At 42.5% G+C, this 19,426-nt stretch overlaps 2 protein-coding genes across 2 annotated transcripts in view; both read right to left on the reverse strand.

Annotated features, from left to right (window-relative positions):
- LOC134394429 (thiol S-methyltransferase TMT1A-like) overlaps positions 1 to 19,426 on the reverse strand; it is a 161,993-nt gene that overhangs the window by 45,235 nt on the left and 97,332 nt on the right. The window lies entirely within an intron of this gene.
- Positions 1 to 19,426, reverse strand: part of SCN8A (sodium voltage-gated channel alpha subunit 8) — a 105,006-nt gene that overhangs the window by 20,179 nt on the left and 65,401 nt on the right. Inside the window, exons 16-21 of the mRNA XM_063119886.1 lie at positions 18,244 to 18,600; positions 16,782 to 17,246; positions 14,922 to 15,039; positions 13,927 to 14,081; positions 11,832 to 12,005; positions 1,501 to 1,623 (exon numbers count right to left, since the gene is read on the reverse strand). Of these exons, the coding sequence (XP_062975956.1) occupies positions 1,501 to 1,623; positions 11,832 to 12,005; positions 13,927 to 14,081; positions 14,922 to 15,039; positions 16,782 to 17,246; positions 18,244 to 18,600 (1,392 nt within the window). The remainder of the gene's footprint in view (positions 1 to 1,500; positions 1,624 to 11,831; positions 12,006 to 13,926; positions 14,082 to 14,921; positions 15,040 to 16,781; positions 17,247 to 18,243; positions 18,601 to 19,426) is intronic.

Consider the following 19,426-nt stretch of genomic DNA (forward strand, 5'->3'; position numbering starts at 1 on the left):
GTGTACTTTGTCCCTATCTCCTATTTACTGATTTGAACATGATTTGCATCCAGAAGATATGTTTAGGACTGGAGTGAAATACGTAATTTTAGGCTGGCATCTAGTCTTGAGTTTTTTTTTTTAAAAATCAAATAAAGGAGAACCTCTGTGATTTCTCTACGTATTTTTAGTTAACAATTAACAATCCCAATTGTTACTCCATTTTTTTGAGGTTACCTATATATTCTGTGGCTGCAATCCTATAAACACTTACTTGGTTGAAATAAACGGGTCTTACTTCTGAGTAAACATGCATAGGATCATGCTTTAAATTGCATTGTTTTAACCCTGTTTGGGGCTTTTTGAATAGTTCAGATCTTGAAGTCTGAAATCTGGCCCATTTTCAAGTCTTTGAATTGAGGTTGTAGCTTTCCTATGCACTTTCTCCAACCCTCCTCTCCCTCCAGCTTTATTCTAATTTTACTTACAATTCTTTCCTTGCTGGATTTATTATGCAGTACACATGCAGCACAATCCTATGTAGGTTTGCTCAGGTTTAAGTTTCCATGTGTACAAGTATATTTAGGAGGCAGCCTTGAAATTGTTGTCTTGTTTCCTTGACATACAAACTGGGATGAGATTTCTTGAAGTGACTTAGCTTAAGATTCTTTCACAAATCAAATGTTTTTTAAATAATTAAACTGGCAATTTCCATTAAAACATGGACTAGTGGGCAGTGGCGTCTTCTGATAATTTCAGGGAAGTTCAGGTTCTGTGCTTTGCTTGTGGTTTGTCGCTAACATCACAGTGACAGGACAGGGGACCATAAAGCATGGTAAAAGAGGAACGGAGGATTGGGAGGAAAGCTGAGCTATCAGTCAAGGTTGCCAGTCACTAGTGGACTAGACCGAGAACAACGAGGTGCAAATGAGAGGAATTAAACCAGAACTCTTTTCTTTGCGATGGCTAAGTTCCTCCCACACCCCAGCCCTTTCCTGAAATCCTGAATAACCCCACAAAAGAGGTAGAAGCAACTTTGAAGCAAATAAACAAATGCATTTTGACCTCTTTTGATTCATCTTGGTCACAAACTTTGGAGGAAGGGGGAAGAAAAACATGAGGAGGTTCAAATTCTGCTTCTTTGCACCTGGTGATTCTCCCTATCCAAAACTTACAGCCAGAAATGCCCCCTCAGATGCTAGAGGTATTAGAAGCCAGGCCAAATAAGAACAGCCAAGTGCCAACAGAGAATCTACAAATGACATGTTTAGGCCAATAATGAGGCAGCTTAATATATCTCCCTTTTTTCTTTTTTGCAATTTTTTTTTAAAAAAGGGAGAGCTGTGCAGCAAGGTGAAGGTGAATCATAAACAGAGGGAGGTGATCAAGTCAGCAGCTGCATCATGATTCTGCTTGTTATTATGTCTTTCTACCAGTTTGATCGGTTCTAGCATGCTTTTAAAAAAAACACCCCGTAATCCACAGGCATGCAGAAGGATCAGCTCGCTAATGGCATCTTACCCTCATCCCCTCAAATCGGGACAACGCTCTTAAAGGCCTCAAGGCTCTGAGGGTCCTAAGGGATTTAATGGCACCTAGTTCCGAGTAGCCCAGGGCATTAGCTATAAGGCTGACTAAAGAGACCTACACAGAAAACAGAAAAAAGAAAGGAAAAGGAAAAAAAAAAGAAGAGGTTCCAGACTGTTAGAATAAATTCCCTAGCACTGATGGCATATAACCATCACCCCAAATTGGACTGCAGGCCCAGTCCACCCCCAATTTACAGTGATACCGAAGACATGGCCACCAGCTGCCTATAGCACTTCACTGAACGACCTGGAAGGAAATAATGCAGTTGAGAGAGGCATAAGAATAAAACAAAAGGGGAAAAATAAGAGAGAGAGAGAGAGAGAGAGAGAGGCAGAGACACACAAACGGAAACAGGGTCTTGTTGGAAGGTTAGGAGCCCAAACGGATGACAAGAACCTTACCCTCGCCCTCTTAACAGTCTGCAGGATCCCAGCAGCTCCCATTAAATTAAGCCAGACAAATTTTTAAAGGTACCTATGAGAAAGAATACAGATAAATACACACACTGCACAAGCTGCCTTAGTTTTCTCATTCAGGTGTGGGGCAGGCGGATGGGCAGGATGGGCGGGTACGTCCCTCTTGCTCATTTCCGCTGGTGTGACTTTGTACAGTTTTGAGTGAGAAAGGTGAACTACTCAGTTCTTTTCTCCTTTGAAAAAGAAAACAACTTAACTCTGAAGCATTAGCACTGCATTAGAATGGGGGCAAATCATCAAGGTCTTCACTGAGATGCTGAATTGCAGTTCAATTCAGGTGTTCTCTCCCCAGGTACATCCCTCACCCTCAACTTGTGGAGGGCAGGAGAATGAAGAGGAGAGCCTCCTGTATCTGTGTAGGCTTGTCTCGTGAGCAAGCATACTGGTAAATTTGTGTTCTGGTCCACAAGGAGAACCTCCAAGAACTGAGGAGGATTCTTTGGATTCTCGCCCTCCATGAGCTGAAGGCCACAGATGTGAAGGAGGGAGAGGGGCAGGGTGGAGTCCTTCCTCCCCTCGCATGTTTGATGTACCCAGTGAAAGAATGCCTGAATAGGGCTTAGGCGGTCAGTCATTCTGGTCAAGTGCGTTATCTTATTTTGGGTAACAGTATAAGAGATTTATCATCTTGCGTCCAAAGGTCGACTGCTAAAATGGTGGGGAGTCAGGGCTGCTTCACATATCATAAAATTAGTAGGTACGCCACATGTATCATAGATTCCTGCCGTACCCTCTAGTGAATGGATGGTCAGATCTCAGGTTTGCAGAATCTACTTGGGTTCTTTCTTTTTACAAGAATCCCAAGATCCACCAACCTGGAAGCAGGTAAAAAAGATAATACACTTAGAATGAGAGAATTCTGAGCCCAGGAACATGTTTTGAGTACCAGAAGTGAATGCACATAAAAATCCACTCCTGGCTACCCTTTCTAAATTTTAGCAGCACAATTTAGGAAGGAAAAGTCATTTTGTTCTTGCCACTGTTAAACTATTAGAAGTCAGAAATTCTTGCTAATCTACGTCAAATAACCCAGAGCTCTACCAATAGATCCCAATCTTTCTTCTGCTGCCGCCCCCTGTTCCAATGTATGAGAACACTTTTTGTTTTTAACTGAATGCACACTATGGCCAGTTTATACATTACCATCTGTAGTGTGTCTGCTGATTCCACGTTTGGCTCCTACACTGCACTGGTAGTGCACTGAGTACAGGAACCATATGGGCTGGGCACGTAATGTGGCTAGTTCTCATCATAGCACTGTTGCTGCTGTTGATAGGTGTGTGGGTAAACAGGCCATCCGCCTCCCTTATGTGACTCCTGCATATAGATGTAACTGGTGTGGGACCCGACCATAGCTACCATGTCATAATGGTAACAGGAAATGGCAACGTGAATCGGAACTGATCTAAAATTTCCATGTCTCTCTCTCATATTATATAGGGTACTTTGTACGTACAGATAGCGTACACACGAAGTTTATAATCTATGAAGCATCCCTGAGGCAAATTTTTTTTTGCTACTAACCCTCCCCCTCTAAACATATTTTCACTCATTTTGGAATTGAAAATTCAATGGGCAAGACATGCTTTATTGAAGAGCTCAAAAACCCTGGTAAAATATTAATTAATATATTAATTAACATTAATTTTAAGTTAAATCCAGGAGGTGAATGCTTTGGCTCCTAGAACAGGGGAGGGGGGAGAGAATAATAGTCTTCAGACAGCTGCCAAAGGATCATTCCTAGTGGCACTGACTGTTTGGAGACATGCAACTATGGCCATGGCTAGACGAGGGGGGTGGTGGAGGGCGACAATCTCACGATTTTATGATTGCAACATCATTGCTGTCATCTACACATGGCGTACAATGTCCTGGGACGAAGAGGATATCGCGCCCGCCATTTTGTTTTTGTTTTTTAATCCGAGATGAGCGCACGAGCACTCCTATGAAAAGGGTAAGGTGTTTTTTTTAAAAAAAAAACTCTTCTCCCACTCAACGCCTAATGGGCACAGAACTCCTGAGGAACCGCAACGCCGGGCCACACGTTCCGCAGTCTCGGTCTTGGAAAAATAGGAACAGAAGTGTAGGCCAATATCCTGGGACAAGGGAGGGATCATCCCTCCCTGCTCCTGGGATCCACTGTGCGTCATGTGATATCGCCTGGTCTAGCCATGGCCTATGTTTGGGAAGAGCGCTTTGGAGAGGGGAAGATAATTTGGGTTTATTTTACTCAGTTAAGGAAAGGAGGATTGGGCTATATAAAATCTCGAGGAGGGATGGGCAGAACTTTACCCCATAGTGTGGGCTAAAGTACTGGGAAGATGAAGGTAAAGCTGTATTTTATAATGTTGTAAGGTGCTTTGAGGATCTAATGATTGAAAAGTGGGTTATAAATATTAATTAATTAATTAAGTCAGTGGGTCTTACACTTATAAAGGCATGAGCTTAGGCCAGATGAAATTAGGAACAGGTAGTTCAAAATGTATTGGGGGGGGGAGGGAGAGAGTATTTCTAAAAGCTTCCTTGAAATCAAAATTAAAAACAGCCCTACAGTTAAAATGGAAAAGCTTTTGTATTTCATTTTTGCATTATTGGGTCAATTTAGATCAATAGAATACATTTACAATCATAACAATGGCATATTTATCACCATGCATGAAAAAAAAAATGGCATGATCCAGCCAAGGTAAGTTCTTTTAGCGTGCAATCCTTTGCACTTGGAAGTAAGCCCCACTGAACCTAATAGGACTTATTTCTGAGTAGACATGTAAAATGATTGCACAGTTAAGCCCCATTGAATTCAGTGAGAGAATGGCATCTGCTTAAATCTCTCCAATTTAAAGCAAAAAGATGTAAAAAATACTTAACTTTCACTGGAACATGCCTATAAAGATTTGGCATATCTTGTTATTAATTATCCCTCCTTCCCTTCCTATTTGACACTTGTTCTCTTGTGCAATGAGAAATGGTTCAAAAGGAGAAGTCTCTATACGCATCTTCTTACTGGCATTTCATTTTTCTACTTTGTATCATTCCCTGTACAGACTCACATATGAGGAGCTCCATCACATATTAGGAGCTCCAATCACTTCAGCTTCACACTTTCAAATAACTTAGCAGGAGGGAGCCTCCCCAGTCCCCTGACAATGCCCGGGACATTAGGTGAGTACCTGACTTTTCTCAGAGTTTTAGAATGATCAACAACTTTGGTCTATGTTGTGAATAATCTATAGATTATTCACAATGTGCAGCCCCATCCATGTTATTGAACAGAGGGCTGCTTGAAGAAAATGGAAATTTGCTTACCATGAATTTCTGTTCTCAGAGACTCTTGGAGGGCATGTCTTCACCTCAGGTTGGCGCCTCCCTCTGGAACTAGTAGACAGGGCCAAAAAGTTGCTCTTCTGTGGGGTGGGCACCCATATCTCCCAGACCGACTGAAAAACAGAGCACCTCTCGTACCCCATGCTAGATAAAATAAAACTTAATACCAAATGGTGAAAGCAGTAACTGTGAAAACACATGCCATGATGTATTAACATAGTTAATGGGGGGAAAAGGGAAGAAATTGAACCCAGGGGGGGTCCTACCTGTACAGCCCAGGCAGAAAGGCCGTAATGTGAGCTCCCACTATCCATGTGACTGGTCCCTATGGGGGTGGATATAATGCCCTCTGGAAATCTCTAAGAATAGAAATTCACGGAAAGCAAATTTCCATTTTCTCCAGAGGCTGCTGGAGGGCATTCTTTAACACATACAAAATCCCCGTGGGCCAGGATTCCACTAAGATGTTGGTCCCCATTACAAAGGGATGTGGGAATCTTGACATGAATCCTTCTTTCAGTGTGTTTCTCCTTATAGCAAAAAGATCCAGAGTTGGATGCCTGGACCTCACTGTGGTGGTCTGGAAAGCAAGAGGATTGAATGCCCACTTGGACTCCTGTAGGGACAATAGACTCAGCCAATCCACCATTCCAACGGAGACTCCTGACAGAGGTTCTGTCTTGAGCAACTGCAGATGAGCCTCCGACCATGAAAGAACCTTTCTAGCCAGCTTGTAGAGAGCAAGACAGATCTTGTGCCTCCTTGGCGATTCATGTAAGCTTTCGCTGATGTGTTGTCCATCTGGATTAACTTTTACCTGCACCTTTTGTTGCATAAGTTTAGCTATTTTAACAATTTCGTATACTTGTTTTATAGTGCTTTATAGATCGTATTACTGCTTTTTACTTGCACCTTTTGCTGATCAATTTTAAGCCACGTTTTATAAATATTTTATAGTTCTTTTTAAATCTCATTATTATATTATTGTTACTTTTGTGTGAGACTTGCAGTTTGTCCTGGTCTCTCATTTCATTTGGTGCTTCTTTCCCTCCTTGAATCTTGAGGGCAGGCACGGTTTGAAAGGTGAAGAAGAACGGGACATGGAAGAAGGCTTTTTTCCATGATTCCATCTGACTTTAAATCAGGATGGTGGTTTCATCCTGGAGATTTGTTTTCCGCCCTCTTTTGTTGTTGTTGAGAAATCGTGAACAAGAAAAACAAGAAAACACTACATATATAGGAGTATATATCTTTTTCCCCATCAGGTATACTGTTCATTAAAAAAAAACACAGGCGGAGAGAGTTATACATAGGTTTCAAGAAAAGCAGATCAAATATCCATGTATTTCTCCACTCTTTTAGTATTTATCCATTCTTTCAGCTGTCATAAGGGCTCTAAAAATCCATTTGCACTATCCCTATGTTAACTTCCAAGAAGCCGATGGGTAGTTTAGAAGTTCATGCACATCGTTCTATATTAAAGATTGTTTTAGTACAAAGTTTATCCTTATTATAATTTCCTTCTAAAAGGAGGCAACTACTGGGCATTGCCAAAACATATGAATTAAAGAAGCATTAGGTGCATTACATCTCCAACAGTTATGTAAGTTAGACAGACCCTTATTGAAAAGGCGTTGTGGAGTCCAATAAACCCAAAATAAGATTTTTAGCTGAATAAGACGTAGCCTATGATCCATGGAAACTTCAGATAGAGATGCTAGGGCAACAATCCATTGATTAGCCAAAATAGGACTCTCCAATCCTCTATTCCAATCCTGTCTTAAACCATGGTTATCATATTTATATACTAATATGAAATATAGGGGTTGTGGGTTGACGAGTCTGTTCAGCTGCTATAAGTGTTTCTAAAAATAACGAAGGTTCTGAAGCTGTAAAAGCGGCTGGACTAAACCAAGATTTCAGCCACAAGACCGCTTTCTTTCCAATTCTGAAGTCTGGATTTCCCCATAAAGCCAATTTTGCAAGAGAGAATGAATCGAACTGTAATTGACACTACATGCCACACCTTTCTAGTAGCACCAATTCAGACTTCGACTTATTAATTGAATAACCAGACAGATCAATTAATCAATTCCTTCAAAACAGGACTAGATACTTATAGTTTAGAAATAAACAATAAAAGATCATCAGGGAAAAGAATAATTTTAAATTCTAAGTCAGCATGCACAAACCCGTTAATACTGCTATTGAGCAGCATCATAATATAATTCCAAATTTGGCACGGCAAGACCTCCTTTTCCCTGGGGTCTGCAAAAAGTTGCTCTCTTCAACCTTGGCTTCCATCCTGACCAAATAAAATCTGACAATAGTTTATTCCATTTGGCCAGAATTGGAATACATAGATAAAGTCTTTGATCAGACTGTCCTTTGGAGTAATCAGGATAAATCATTATTTTTGCATTGGGTGGTCCCAGTGTGTCCCACCACATCGCTCCTTTTTGCCGAGCTGTACATAGAAGATATTCCTCAGTCAAAGTACATAGAAACAGTAATAACTGGCCCCTCTCTGGACCCACGTATAGGACCTACAGGCACATGATAGGCTTGTTCAATATCCAACTGAAGATCATCAGGGAGTGCTAACAGCTCACACAGGAACTTTCCCATAAAATCTTCCTGAAGTATCTGTGCAGACTGTTTAGGAACCCTGAGAACATGTAGGTTACATCTCCGAGAGTTGTTTTCCAACTGAGTAATTCTAGCAGTTAATACATTGTGTGATACAATAGTTTCAGTTTCATGAGCAGATTTGTTAGATGGAAAGAAGTAATGAGCTTTACATGCCTCACTCTTAGCTGTGGGAAGGGCCTTGGTCTTGTCCTTAGTTTTGACCAGTGCTTTCTCCAGTGGCTGCTCAAAGAGTCTGGCTCCTTCAAAAGGAGTTCGTGAAACACGCCTGTAATCCCGGATCGACATTCCAGTTTCTCCGCCAGATATGCTTGTGGGCCAAGGCGTTTATAGGGACATCCTGGCGTTCAGTTGATTTGCATCTTGTGCAGAATCTCCCAGGAATGCAACTATAAGTTGTTTTCTTCAGCCAATTTTTGATAGTCTTGGGAACAGATTCTGCAGCTGCCAGATTGCAGCTGCCATTAGAAGAACTAATGCCTTCTGGGCATTAGTTCCTGATGCCCAGAAGGCCGCAGCTGAGAACATGAACACTTTATGAAAGGCTGACTCTACTTTTTAATCACATGGACTCTTGCCTCCCCTCCCCTTCCAATGGTATAACCACTGTGGATGTGAGAGTTTCCACTGGGCCATCCACCGCTGGAACCTTGAGCAGATCCATATTCTTAGGGGGAGGAACATACAGCTTGATAACTATCGTATGCAGACTTTGTCTTAGATAAGTTGGAAAATGCCGACTTCCACAATTTATCAAAGGACTCTGGGATGGGAATTGACATAGACCTGGGTGGCCCCTGAGCGAAGGCCATTTTGCCCCCTTTCAGGGCAGACTCTCGTTCCTCTGGGCTTGGCTGCTCCTCTGGGAGCTTCAGTTTCCTGGGTACCTTTGCCAACTCCCTGCTGATATGCTGGGGCCAATCTAGAGGAGCTGCTGCTACACTCTGCTGTGGCTGTTGCAATGTGGATCTGCCTGGATCATGCTAGGCCAGAAGCTCCATATTGATTGAATCCTTGCCTCTCCCCAGCTAATTGAGAACATCCCCTCTGTTCTTGTGTAGGATGTGTCAGGACTGGGAGTAGGGGTGAGAAATCAAAGGAAGAAAGGAAAAATTGTAAAAAAAAAAAAAGAGAGAAAAAGAAAAGAAAAGAGAGTAAACTGAGTTGTGCTTTAAGAGCAGTAACTCACTCTGACCTACTGACTCAGAGCCAATCTGGAGATGTGAAGCCCCACCTGAAGACCAATTCTTTGGCCCTGTCCACTACTTCCAGAGAGGGGTGCCATCCTGAGGTGAAGGAATGCCCTCCAGGAATCTCTGAAGAACAGCAATTACAGATAAATGCAGCTCTATTCTATGCAAAAGTAAACTTTAGAGAGTCAGGGAAAATTTTGAAAATCACCCTTCATTCAAAATTGCTGCTAAGTATTGATGTGAAAACAACTGCGACTAACAGCAGAATCCTATGATGTTTAACCAGAAGTAAGTCCCAATGGGACTTACTTCCTAGTAAGTGTGTTTAGGATCATAGCCTTTAGAGCAGTGTGCTGAAAAAATACTATACAGCATTGCTGGAAATTGGAATTGTGCTTCCACAAGCATTAAAATTAGCATTACACATTTATGGCTTTCATTTGTGGGTAGCAAATGTAATACAGGTTTAAAAAGGGAATTTTTATTAAAAATCTGGACTATGGAGGTAAAAGACCTTTTCTGGAAATAAAATATGGGAAGGGGAAGTGCAGTTGTGTTAGAGATGTGAGCCTTCCTCAACACAAAAACAGACATGCAACATTGATTACTTTTTTTTTTTAGAAGACCTGGGATGACAAATAGCATTAAATGCCCGAAATTTCCCTCTAAAATCTGGAACCTTAGCAGTAAATTATAAGGAATAAATAAATCATTTACATTGGGCTATGTTAGATTTCAGGAGATAATTTCAGGAAAAAAAGTATCATGGTTGTTTGTTTGTTTTACATTGGACTAAAAGTAATCCCATTTTTCTAAAAACAAAAACAAATCAATACCCCAAACGAAAACAGAACAATAATAACAGAACATATTTTGGCTCAGAAGAAAGATACACACAGATATATTTGACAGCTTTGAAAATTAGAACGGAACAACATTGTTTTCCTCATTAATAAACCAACTTCAAATAATGCAGCCATTTTAGAGATTTTAAAATATCTGATACTATTAGCACAGGTTGAAGATCTTTGTTTTATAAATCCCAGTTTTACTTTATTTCATTTGAGGCAAGTATCTTCAAAATATTTAAGAAGTTGTCTCTGCAAATTTCTTCTCATTTCTTTCTATCGCATACCAGTAACGTTCATAAAAGGAGTTTGTGGTTGAAAACATCACCTCACTTTCAGGTCTTCTCTTCCACAAAAAGAGGGTTAGGGTAAGAAAGTTCTGTAACACTGGCCAGTAGAGGTTCTCAAATTTTGTCAAAAAGAACCTCACCATTATAAGAAACACATAGTCAAGTGAGCCATACTACATGTAGCACAAATCCCAGATTTGCATTTGCTTACGTATGTGGTTTCGAAGGGGGGTGCAAGTGTGAGGGGTTTAACTGTTTCCTTCTGCACCACAGTCCTGAAAAAGATTGTCCAGGGATGTTGCTAGGTGTTCTGGGAGGGAAGCTGCTATCAGCACCCCATATAAGCTTGGTGGTGCCCAGAACTGGATGCAATACTCAAGATGAGGCCTAACTGGCACCTTACAATGCTTGAAGGTGGAGAGATGAAAGAAAAGGGCTATGCTGTGGAGAGGGAAACATCATGCACAGTTCAATTGTGCAAGATCGTCCTTTATTACAGGTCATTAACGGAATTCAGGCTCAAATCAGGCAACATATTTTGGTGAGGCTAATTTTGAACGCTGAGCCTTCTTGTTCATCAAAGTGTCCAATTCCATTGGATTTTGTTTTCTACATTTTCTATCCTGAATAAGCCAGAAACCCTGTCTACTCTACTATTCATCAACTCTTTTGCTGTTTCAACCTTCAAATGAATCAATGGGTAGAATCCAATATTGCTTTAAGAACTCCTCATTGCGCTAGTGATGGGTCCTCTGGCGCAGGGGCCGTGTCCCACCAACGCAAGACATATGCTATGGTGGGACGTGGGAGAGAGCTTTCTCTGTTGTGGCTGTGGAACATTTCTCGGCTGTGGAATGTCCTCCCCTTGGAGGCGCAACTGGCACAGCACGGGTTTCATTTTGGCGCCAAGTTAAGACGTGGCTTTTTTCAAAGCCTTTGATGGCTAAATTCACCAAGCCTGTATAAAGTTTAAATCGGTTTAATTGGTTTTACTGTTTTTAAATTTTATCCTGATTTTAGCTTATTGTTTAATTTGTTTTTAGCTGTTTATATTTATTGTTTTATATTGTTTGCATGATATCCTTGTGATATAGGGCTGGATACAAATGTTTTAATAATAATAAAAAAAGGCCGCATTCAATACTGCCCAATGCATCTGTTGGAAAACTCGTAGAAGTCAGATTTGTTGTCAATGTTATGTTTGTTTGTGTGTTCTTTTCTTCAACTTAAATCAATATTCCTATCACAATGAAAAAGCAGACCTGAAAGTGAAGGCATGGGAACCTCCTCAACCTCCTAACTTTCTGCATTATAAATTGTTGGAGTCAAGAGTAGATAATGCCTTTTCAATAATTCCAACTGGGTGGATCCATCTTAATTAGACTCAGAGAGCTATAAAAGCCTCATTTATTTAAGCAGAGGAATGACCCAAGACCTCCTAGGAAGCAATGCACTGATCCGAAGAAGCAAAAAGATACCTACTGCTACAATGAGGAAATCCAGCCAGCACCAGGCATTGGTGAAGAACTTCACAAATCCATAGGCACACCACTTCAACAACATTTCGAGGATAAAGATATAAGTGAAGACTTTGTCGGCATACTCCAAGACAGTCCGTATAGTCTTTCGCTGTTCTATGTAAATATCCTCAAAGGCCTATGAAGTAACAGGGCAACAATCATTATTACACTCTAATCTTGGCAACAGAGATCCAAATACTTCTGTAAAACCTATAAAGCTGTCACAAAATGTTTGTTCTCTAAGAACGAGTTCACACATGTATAGACACACCAGTGATTTCTCATCATTTGGTGACTTGCTTGAAGCATTGCTAGAGAGGCATGGGAATGGCTTTCATGTGATTGGATCCCATGCCATTCTGGCAACATCCATCTAGGAAGCAACTAGGTGTAGTATATGCTTTTTCTTTCCAATCCTGAGAAAAGAGCAATGTTAGCACAGGGAGGACGTACATCATTTGCCTGACCCACATGGTGTCTTCAGACAGACATTTCTGTGTATGACCCAGTCACACAGAAGTGGTTCGCAGGCTTCCCTGGCCATTAGCAGAGTTCATAGTATTTACATATTTCATCTCAGGCAATGTCAAATGATGTGAAAACACAACTTTTACACTTGTTAAATCACCACTTATCATCTAATAAGGATCATGTTTGTGTGAACAGAGCAGATGATGGGAGGCTGTTCTTATTTATTTATTTATTTATTTATTTATTTAATTAATTATACTTGTATACCGCTCGATATAACAAAATCTCTAAGCTAAAATATTAAGAATAGCTATTAAAATAATAAATAAATAAACTATTACAGATACAACAGAAATAAAATAGCTAACAGAAATAATTAAAAAAAACAACAGAAGTCATTATGAAGGATTCTATACTGTTACAGATTTTTAAGATCAGAAGAAAAGCCTGATAATATCCTTGCTTGGCTCCTTTCCTTGCGTGGGTCAGTGGTCTATCCCCCATATTCTGTTTGTGTGCTTTGCAAATTATTTCAGGGGAAAAATTATTTCTGAAGAATAGTGTAAAGCCACCATCAGAACAGACACAGTCACTAGTTCGTTGCTTTAGAAGGCACTAAGAGCATTCTCACAAGTAAGGCAGCAATGGAAGAGTGCAGGACACGGAATAACGGGCTCAAGTTAAAGGAAGCCAGATTCCAGCTGGACATCAGGAAAAACTTCCTGACTGTTAGAGCAGTGCGACAATGGAATCAGTTACCTAGGGAGGTTGTGGGCTCTCCCACACTAGAGGCCTTCAAGAGGCAGCTGGACAAGCATCTGTCGGGGATGCTTTAGGGTGGATTCCTGCATTGAGCAGGGGGTTGGACTCGATGGCCTTGTAGGCCCCTTCCAACTCTGCTATTCTATGATTCTATGAAATGACTCCAGGGTTGGTGCTAGCAAGAAACATTCTTAGGCAGCTTCTAGGAATCGAGGACACCAGCAGAGCCTATAGCTGACACTTGTGCTGGGCCCTTTCACAAACCAACACCAGCTCCAGGCAGTCAGCATTTTAGTTTTTTACAATGTCCCATTGCTTGAGTTGAATTCCAGGGCATTGAGGTGAAAAAAACATAGCTGCTGCCACAAAAACACAATAGCTGCCATGGTTTTGTGGCGGCAGCTATAATTTTTTCACCACAATGTCTTGGACTTCAACAAATTCAGAGCTTTTTTGAGGGGAGGGGGGAGATGGCCATTGGTACCAGAAATATCTCCCCAAGAACAGTACCCCCCTATCCATTATCGGCCCTCTTAACCCTAAGAGGGTTTTCTTAGAGACACTTAGCCCCAAGTGACTCTAAGAAATTCCTGAGTTTGCCACTGAACAAAATGCGCTAATAGAAGCTTCCCTCCCAAGGCCAATAACAACTTTTGGAAAGGGTGGTTTTTACTGGGACTGTGGCATAAGGGGAGGGGATAATCCCCACAGCCCCAATCTGGATTTAACTTTTAAAAAAAGAGACATGAAATACACCCGCACATTTCATATATCGACTAATTTGGGCCTCCAGTCAAGATCCAACAAAACGAAAGCCTGCTCACCAAAGCTCCACTGCTCATCAAGATCATGAAGATAATGAATGTCTCAAACCAGTTATGCTCCACGATGAGAAAGCACGTTTTCCGTAAATTCCACCAAGACTTGCCCGGCCCTTCTTCAATGCCGACGTCGCAGCACTTGAACCGTTGCACACAGCCTACAAACATAGTCAACCCAAGCTATAACATTGGTTTTTAGCTTTGTCTCTGGAAATACACAAGGGCTCAGACATTATCCTACCATTTTTCATTCTAAAACATCACAACTAATGACAAACATTACTCTAATACAAGGGTGTTGAATCTCAGACCCAGAGGCCAAATTTGTCCCTCCTGGGGGTCTTAATCTAGCCCTCTGAGGCTCCCCAGATGGCCATGGCCCATGTCATGAAATGGTTCCCCCTTTGCCCCCAATCTCATGATCTTTTGGGGATCTCCCAGCTTCTGCACAAGCAAACTCTGGCTCTAAATAATGCAACGGGTGAAAATCTGGAGAAAATTAAGCATGCTTAAAGCCCTTTGAAATCAATAGATATGGGGGAATCTATAGACATGAAAAGCTACGCAATATGCCACATTTTGCCTGTTTTTTCAGGCACAGCTTCCTGCAGTTCTTGTTTTGCCACCAAGGAAGCGGCCTGATATTAGCATCCAGCATACATGAGCAGTTGCCAGGGCCCTAGTGCCTTGGTGGGACCCACTGGTGCTGGCATGAGCCTTGGCCCCCTGAACTGGGTGCCTTGGTCTATGAACTGGGTGACTGGGTCTATTTAAATATCCAAGAATGCTCCAGAGTGACACTATATTTGGTGGCCTTGTGGGAAATTTAAAATGGCGGCCCACAGCTGGAGGCCCGCCAACATGGAAGAGGGCCCTGGGAGCACTTTTCAGAGGGCCCCCATGAACCTGCCAGGGAACATGGGAAGCTCCTGTGTGACATGACCTGAGGGAACTCTACGTTCTTAAAAGTCCATTCCTCCCAATGTATTCAAGGTCACCTTCTGTGAAGCATGCATCAGGATCCAGATACTCTTCTGGTGCTTCCACGGGAACTTCTTCTGCCTCTGGCTTTATATCAATGGTGCTGCCCTCTGATGAACTGGTGTCATCCAGTTTCTTGAATGAATATAACAAAAAATATCCCAAACTATCATGCAAATACATATTATAAGACAGATTATAAGCCACTTTTTTAACCACTTTGTAGCAAAACTAAATAAATAATAAATCTCCCCTAGTCTGATCCTCTTAATAAAGGTACACATTTCAAAACTTTTTATAGAACAGTCAACAAATAAGACAGGGGAAAAGAACAAACAATTCTTTTTCTCCCCTCCAACCCAATTTTTAATTTTATTTTGAAGTTTTTTAAAAATAAAGGTAACTAAAAGAAGAACTTACATAACAGTGTAACAAGATCACCAAAGAAATAAAGAAATTCACTAATTCTAGTTCTTAGACTTCCACATTTCTCAGGAAACAAGATTTCCCACTTTTCATTTCCCATGGTTGTTGACTGATTATGGCCGTCTTCCTACAGATGCCTTGGACCACCATTTCCATCTCCCAGGCATGGCTGATGAGTGATGATGGGTGTTTTAGTCCAACACTTCTGGAGGGGGCTGAGTTGGGGAAGGCTGGATTACAGCAGCCAATGGCAACTAACCCTTAAGCCAATATGGAAGTCCAGACTGAGAGGCAGTATGATGCCACTAAACAACATCTGTTGGCAGGCAACTGTGGGAGAGGGCTACTCTACTGTCTTCTTGCCCTTCTTGTGTGTTTCCCACAGGTATCTGGGCCCCCATCTTGATGGAGGTGCTTTGGCGCCACAAGGTGCCTGGCTCCTACACTTGCGTTCCCTTCCTGGCATCTGCATGGGAAGGAACGCAAGTGTGAACTTTCACCACTCTCTACAAATAAAATAGAGAAAATGGGGGTGGGGTGGGAGGAGAGGAATGCGGCCATTCCCCTCTTTTAACTTTTATTATCTTTATATGAGCAGCTGTGCATATACAGATATATTTAAAAAAAAAAACCGGGGTGGGGGGAGGAACGAGGCAGCCAGAGGAGGAGAGGGACACCGGGTGAACCACCTCTTCTCCCTCTGACCTGTTCCTCCCTCACTTTTTAAAAATTATCTGTATCTGCCCAGCTGTACAGATACAGATAACAATTTTTTTTAAAAAGGGGAGGGGAGGAGAATGGACCCATTTCTCTCCTCCGCCCCCCATTTTTCTGTTTTAAATTTTTACAGAGGTACAGGGCTGCCCCCTTTCCTGTCCAGTCCAATCAGGGGGCACCATAGGCTGTGACAAGCCTCCACAGCTGAAAAAGTTGGGGTAAGTACCTGACTTTTTTCAGCAGAGTTTCCAGGGTCTGCTCCCAGATGGCTCCGCAATGGGCGGCTGCGTCATGTAGATGACTTGCCGCTACTGCGAATCCACCCTTTGTGTAGACGGGTTAGAGATACTTGAGGAATTTGATCCTTGTTAAATTCTGATATGAACTGACCTGATCCACACCTCCCAGATTAATGTAGGGATGAGCACTCAAGTTACCCATCCTCGTTTGCATTTCCCAAACATTTCGATGGACCTTCGTTCTGACTCCAGCAGGGCTTTTCTGACGTTCTTACCAACGACCTATGCAAGGCCACACGAAAACACGTGTGTCGCCCAAGTTTTGAATCTTGTTGAATGTAGCCAACAGGACCTAATGGAACCATGTCTTGAAATCTGCTAACTGCAAAACCTGGTGCTCTGCCCCCAAGCCCACATGTCCTTCGTTTGAAATACATGTGAGTTCCCAAAACCACAACATGAAAACGTGGTCTAGGCACAAGCATGCATCCGTACCTCTTTGCTGCCGTCGGTGTCACTGCTGAAATCTTCCGTGTTGAGGTTCTCAAAATCAGACTCACCCACTGCGATGGGGACCCGGACAGTGAGGTTGGGGTTATTGATGAAAGACATGTGGTCCTCGTCAATGATGTACTTCTCCACACTGCTGCCAATGCCACTGGTGGTGCCGTTGCCATTCTTCTGGTAATCAATCTCTCGGTTGATGTCAGCCCCAGTGTGGTTGGCGATGCAGTTCATCTTCTTGTCATACAGCTCATCCAGGGGCTTGACTTCATCTGTCTCTCTCTGCTTGAAGTGGGCCTGAACAAACTCGTGAATTTTAATTTTTGTCCAGGCAATGCCCTTTTTGATTCGGATGACAGAGATCTGCAAGTTGTTCATCTCCCCATCATCATCAGTTGCTGCAAGGTTGTCTGCACTGAAAGAGCTCAGCAACAGGGCCAAGAACAGGTTCAGCACCTGGATTAGAAGGAAAGACCTCTTAAATAATAATATTTTATTATTTATGTAATAAAATGTATTATGTATTTTATTATTTTATGTAATAAAATAATTAGGTATTGCTTCCTAGAAAGTTTTGTTCAGTAAATTGGCAATATCTTTTTCAAAGGAGCACTATTCCACCTGGCAGCAATGGAAGGAGAGGTACGGCAGTGGGACTCAGTCCGTTGACTTGGCTGAGACCTACTGCTATTTGGTTCCTACCTGGCTATTTAACAACTATGTAACAATCATGTAACATTCTGTAAGAATCGGTACTTGGATCAGTACTTGGATTTGCTTATTTTCCTTTTCCCTCCCCACCAGTTTTTCCTTCTATATCATCTCTATCAGACTATATGCTATTATTTTAAATTCGGGGTGCATAACCTGTGGCCTGCATACAGCCCACGGCAACTTCCAGTGCACCCAAGGAGCCACGGCAACCCCCCTCAGAGTTTCCCTTATTAGCACTAGTACTAGCTAGGGAAAGCCTGGGATTCCCCTTGCCAGTTCTAGGGATAGCAAGGGGAACCCTTCATTTATTGTTCTGTCAGTGGGATGGGACTGCTCCCAAATCTGCTCCAAAGTGTTGGGGGACCATAGCTCAGTGTGACAGAGCACATGCTTTGCATGCAGAAGGTCCCAGGTTCGATCCCCGGCTTCTCCAGGTAGGGTGGGGAAAGAAACCCTTGAGAACCACTGCCAGTCAGTTTCAACAGTACTGGGCTAGGTGGACCAATAGTCTGACTCAGTATAAGGCAGCTTCCTATATTCCTCTATCTTCTGGAGCAGATTTGGAGCACGCAAGGGGGTCTACAGGGAGGAGGTGAGGGCAGAGAAGTCCTGTAGCACATGCAGAAGTCCCCATTGCATGCAGAGCCTCCAACAGAATCGGGGAGCTATGTTTTACTGTGATAAAAGAAGGTGATTCATTTCATTCCCCCCTCAAAAGCAACCACAGGTATTTACTGACCACCAGATTTCCAATGACCATCACCATCATGAAGACAATAAGGCACATTGCCTGTCCCGCCACTTCCATACAGTCCCACATGGTTTCAATCCATTCCCCGCACAGCACACGGAAGACGATGAGGAAAGAGTGGAAGAAGTCGTGCATGTGCCACCGTGGGAGCACACAGTCGGGATTGATCTTGCAGACACATTCCTTGTAGCTCTTGCCGAAAAGCTGCATCCCCACCACAGCAAATATGAAAACAATGATGGCCAGCACCAAGGTCAGGTTCCCTAAGGCACCCACGGAGTTACCAATGATTTTAATCAACATGTTCAGAGTGGGCCAGGATTTTGCCAGCTTGAAGACCCTCAACTTGAAGATAGTGTAAGAGAGAGAGAGAGAGAGAGAGAGAGAGAGAGAGAATGAGAATTAAATGAGAATATAATTCTCAATTTTAATATACTTTGATTAAAAAAGAAAAGAAAAGCACAAGGAGAAACCCATAAAGTGACATTTCTAGATATGGGGACAACTTAATGGTTGATTATGAACCAAACATTGAACAGGAAATCTCCAGAGGTAGAGCTGTGCATCTCTGAATGCTGAGCTGGAAAGTCAGGTCCTGTAGCCTCCTTAGATCTTAAATGTGCCCCTCCCACCACCCTGCCCCAATGGGGCTAGCCTTTTCGCCACACGCTCCCTGAATAATCTTGATAAAGATCGCTCCATTCCTGCCACTGCCACCAGCAAGGAAAGAGGGTTCTGCATGAGGACTGCTGACAGAGGAAGTGGAAAGAATTTTCTACACTCTCTCTCCCAGAGGTCCTCATACAGATCACCCTTTCAGAAATCTGAATCAGGACCACTGTTGTGTATGTGTGTGTGTGTGTGTGTGTACACTTATGCGCATGCATGCATGCATGCGTGCATGTAAGTGTTGAGCCCCTGAACCCCAAATCAGTATCACATGGGGGTGATCACCCTTGTATCAGGATCACTGGTATATGTGTGTGTGTGCACGGATGCATGCAACATCCTGAACCCAGACCAGCATCACCCCCGGGGCTGAAAAGGTTGGGCACCCCTAGTCTACACTGATGGGTAATGGCCCTCCAAAGGTTTTGGCAAGGGTCTTTTTCAGCCCTATAGGGAAATGCCAGTAATTGATCTTGAGGCCTTTTGCAGGCAAAGCCTATGC

This window comes from Elgaria multicarinata, chromosome 3 (genome assembly GCF_023053635.1).
Source record: "Elgaria multicarinata webbii isolate HBS135686 ecotype San Diego chromosome 3, rElgMul1.1.pri, whole genome shotgun sequence".
Classification (NCBI taxonomy): Eukaryota; Metazoa; Chordata; class Lepidosauria; order Squamata; family Anguidae; genus Elgaria; species Elgaria multicarinata.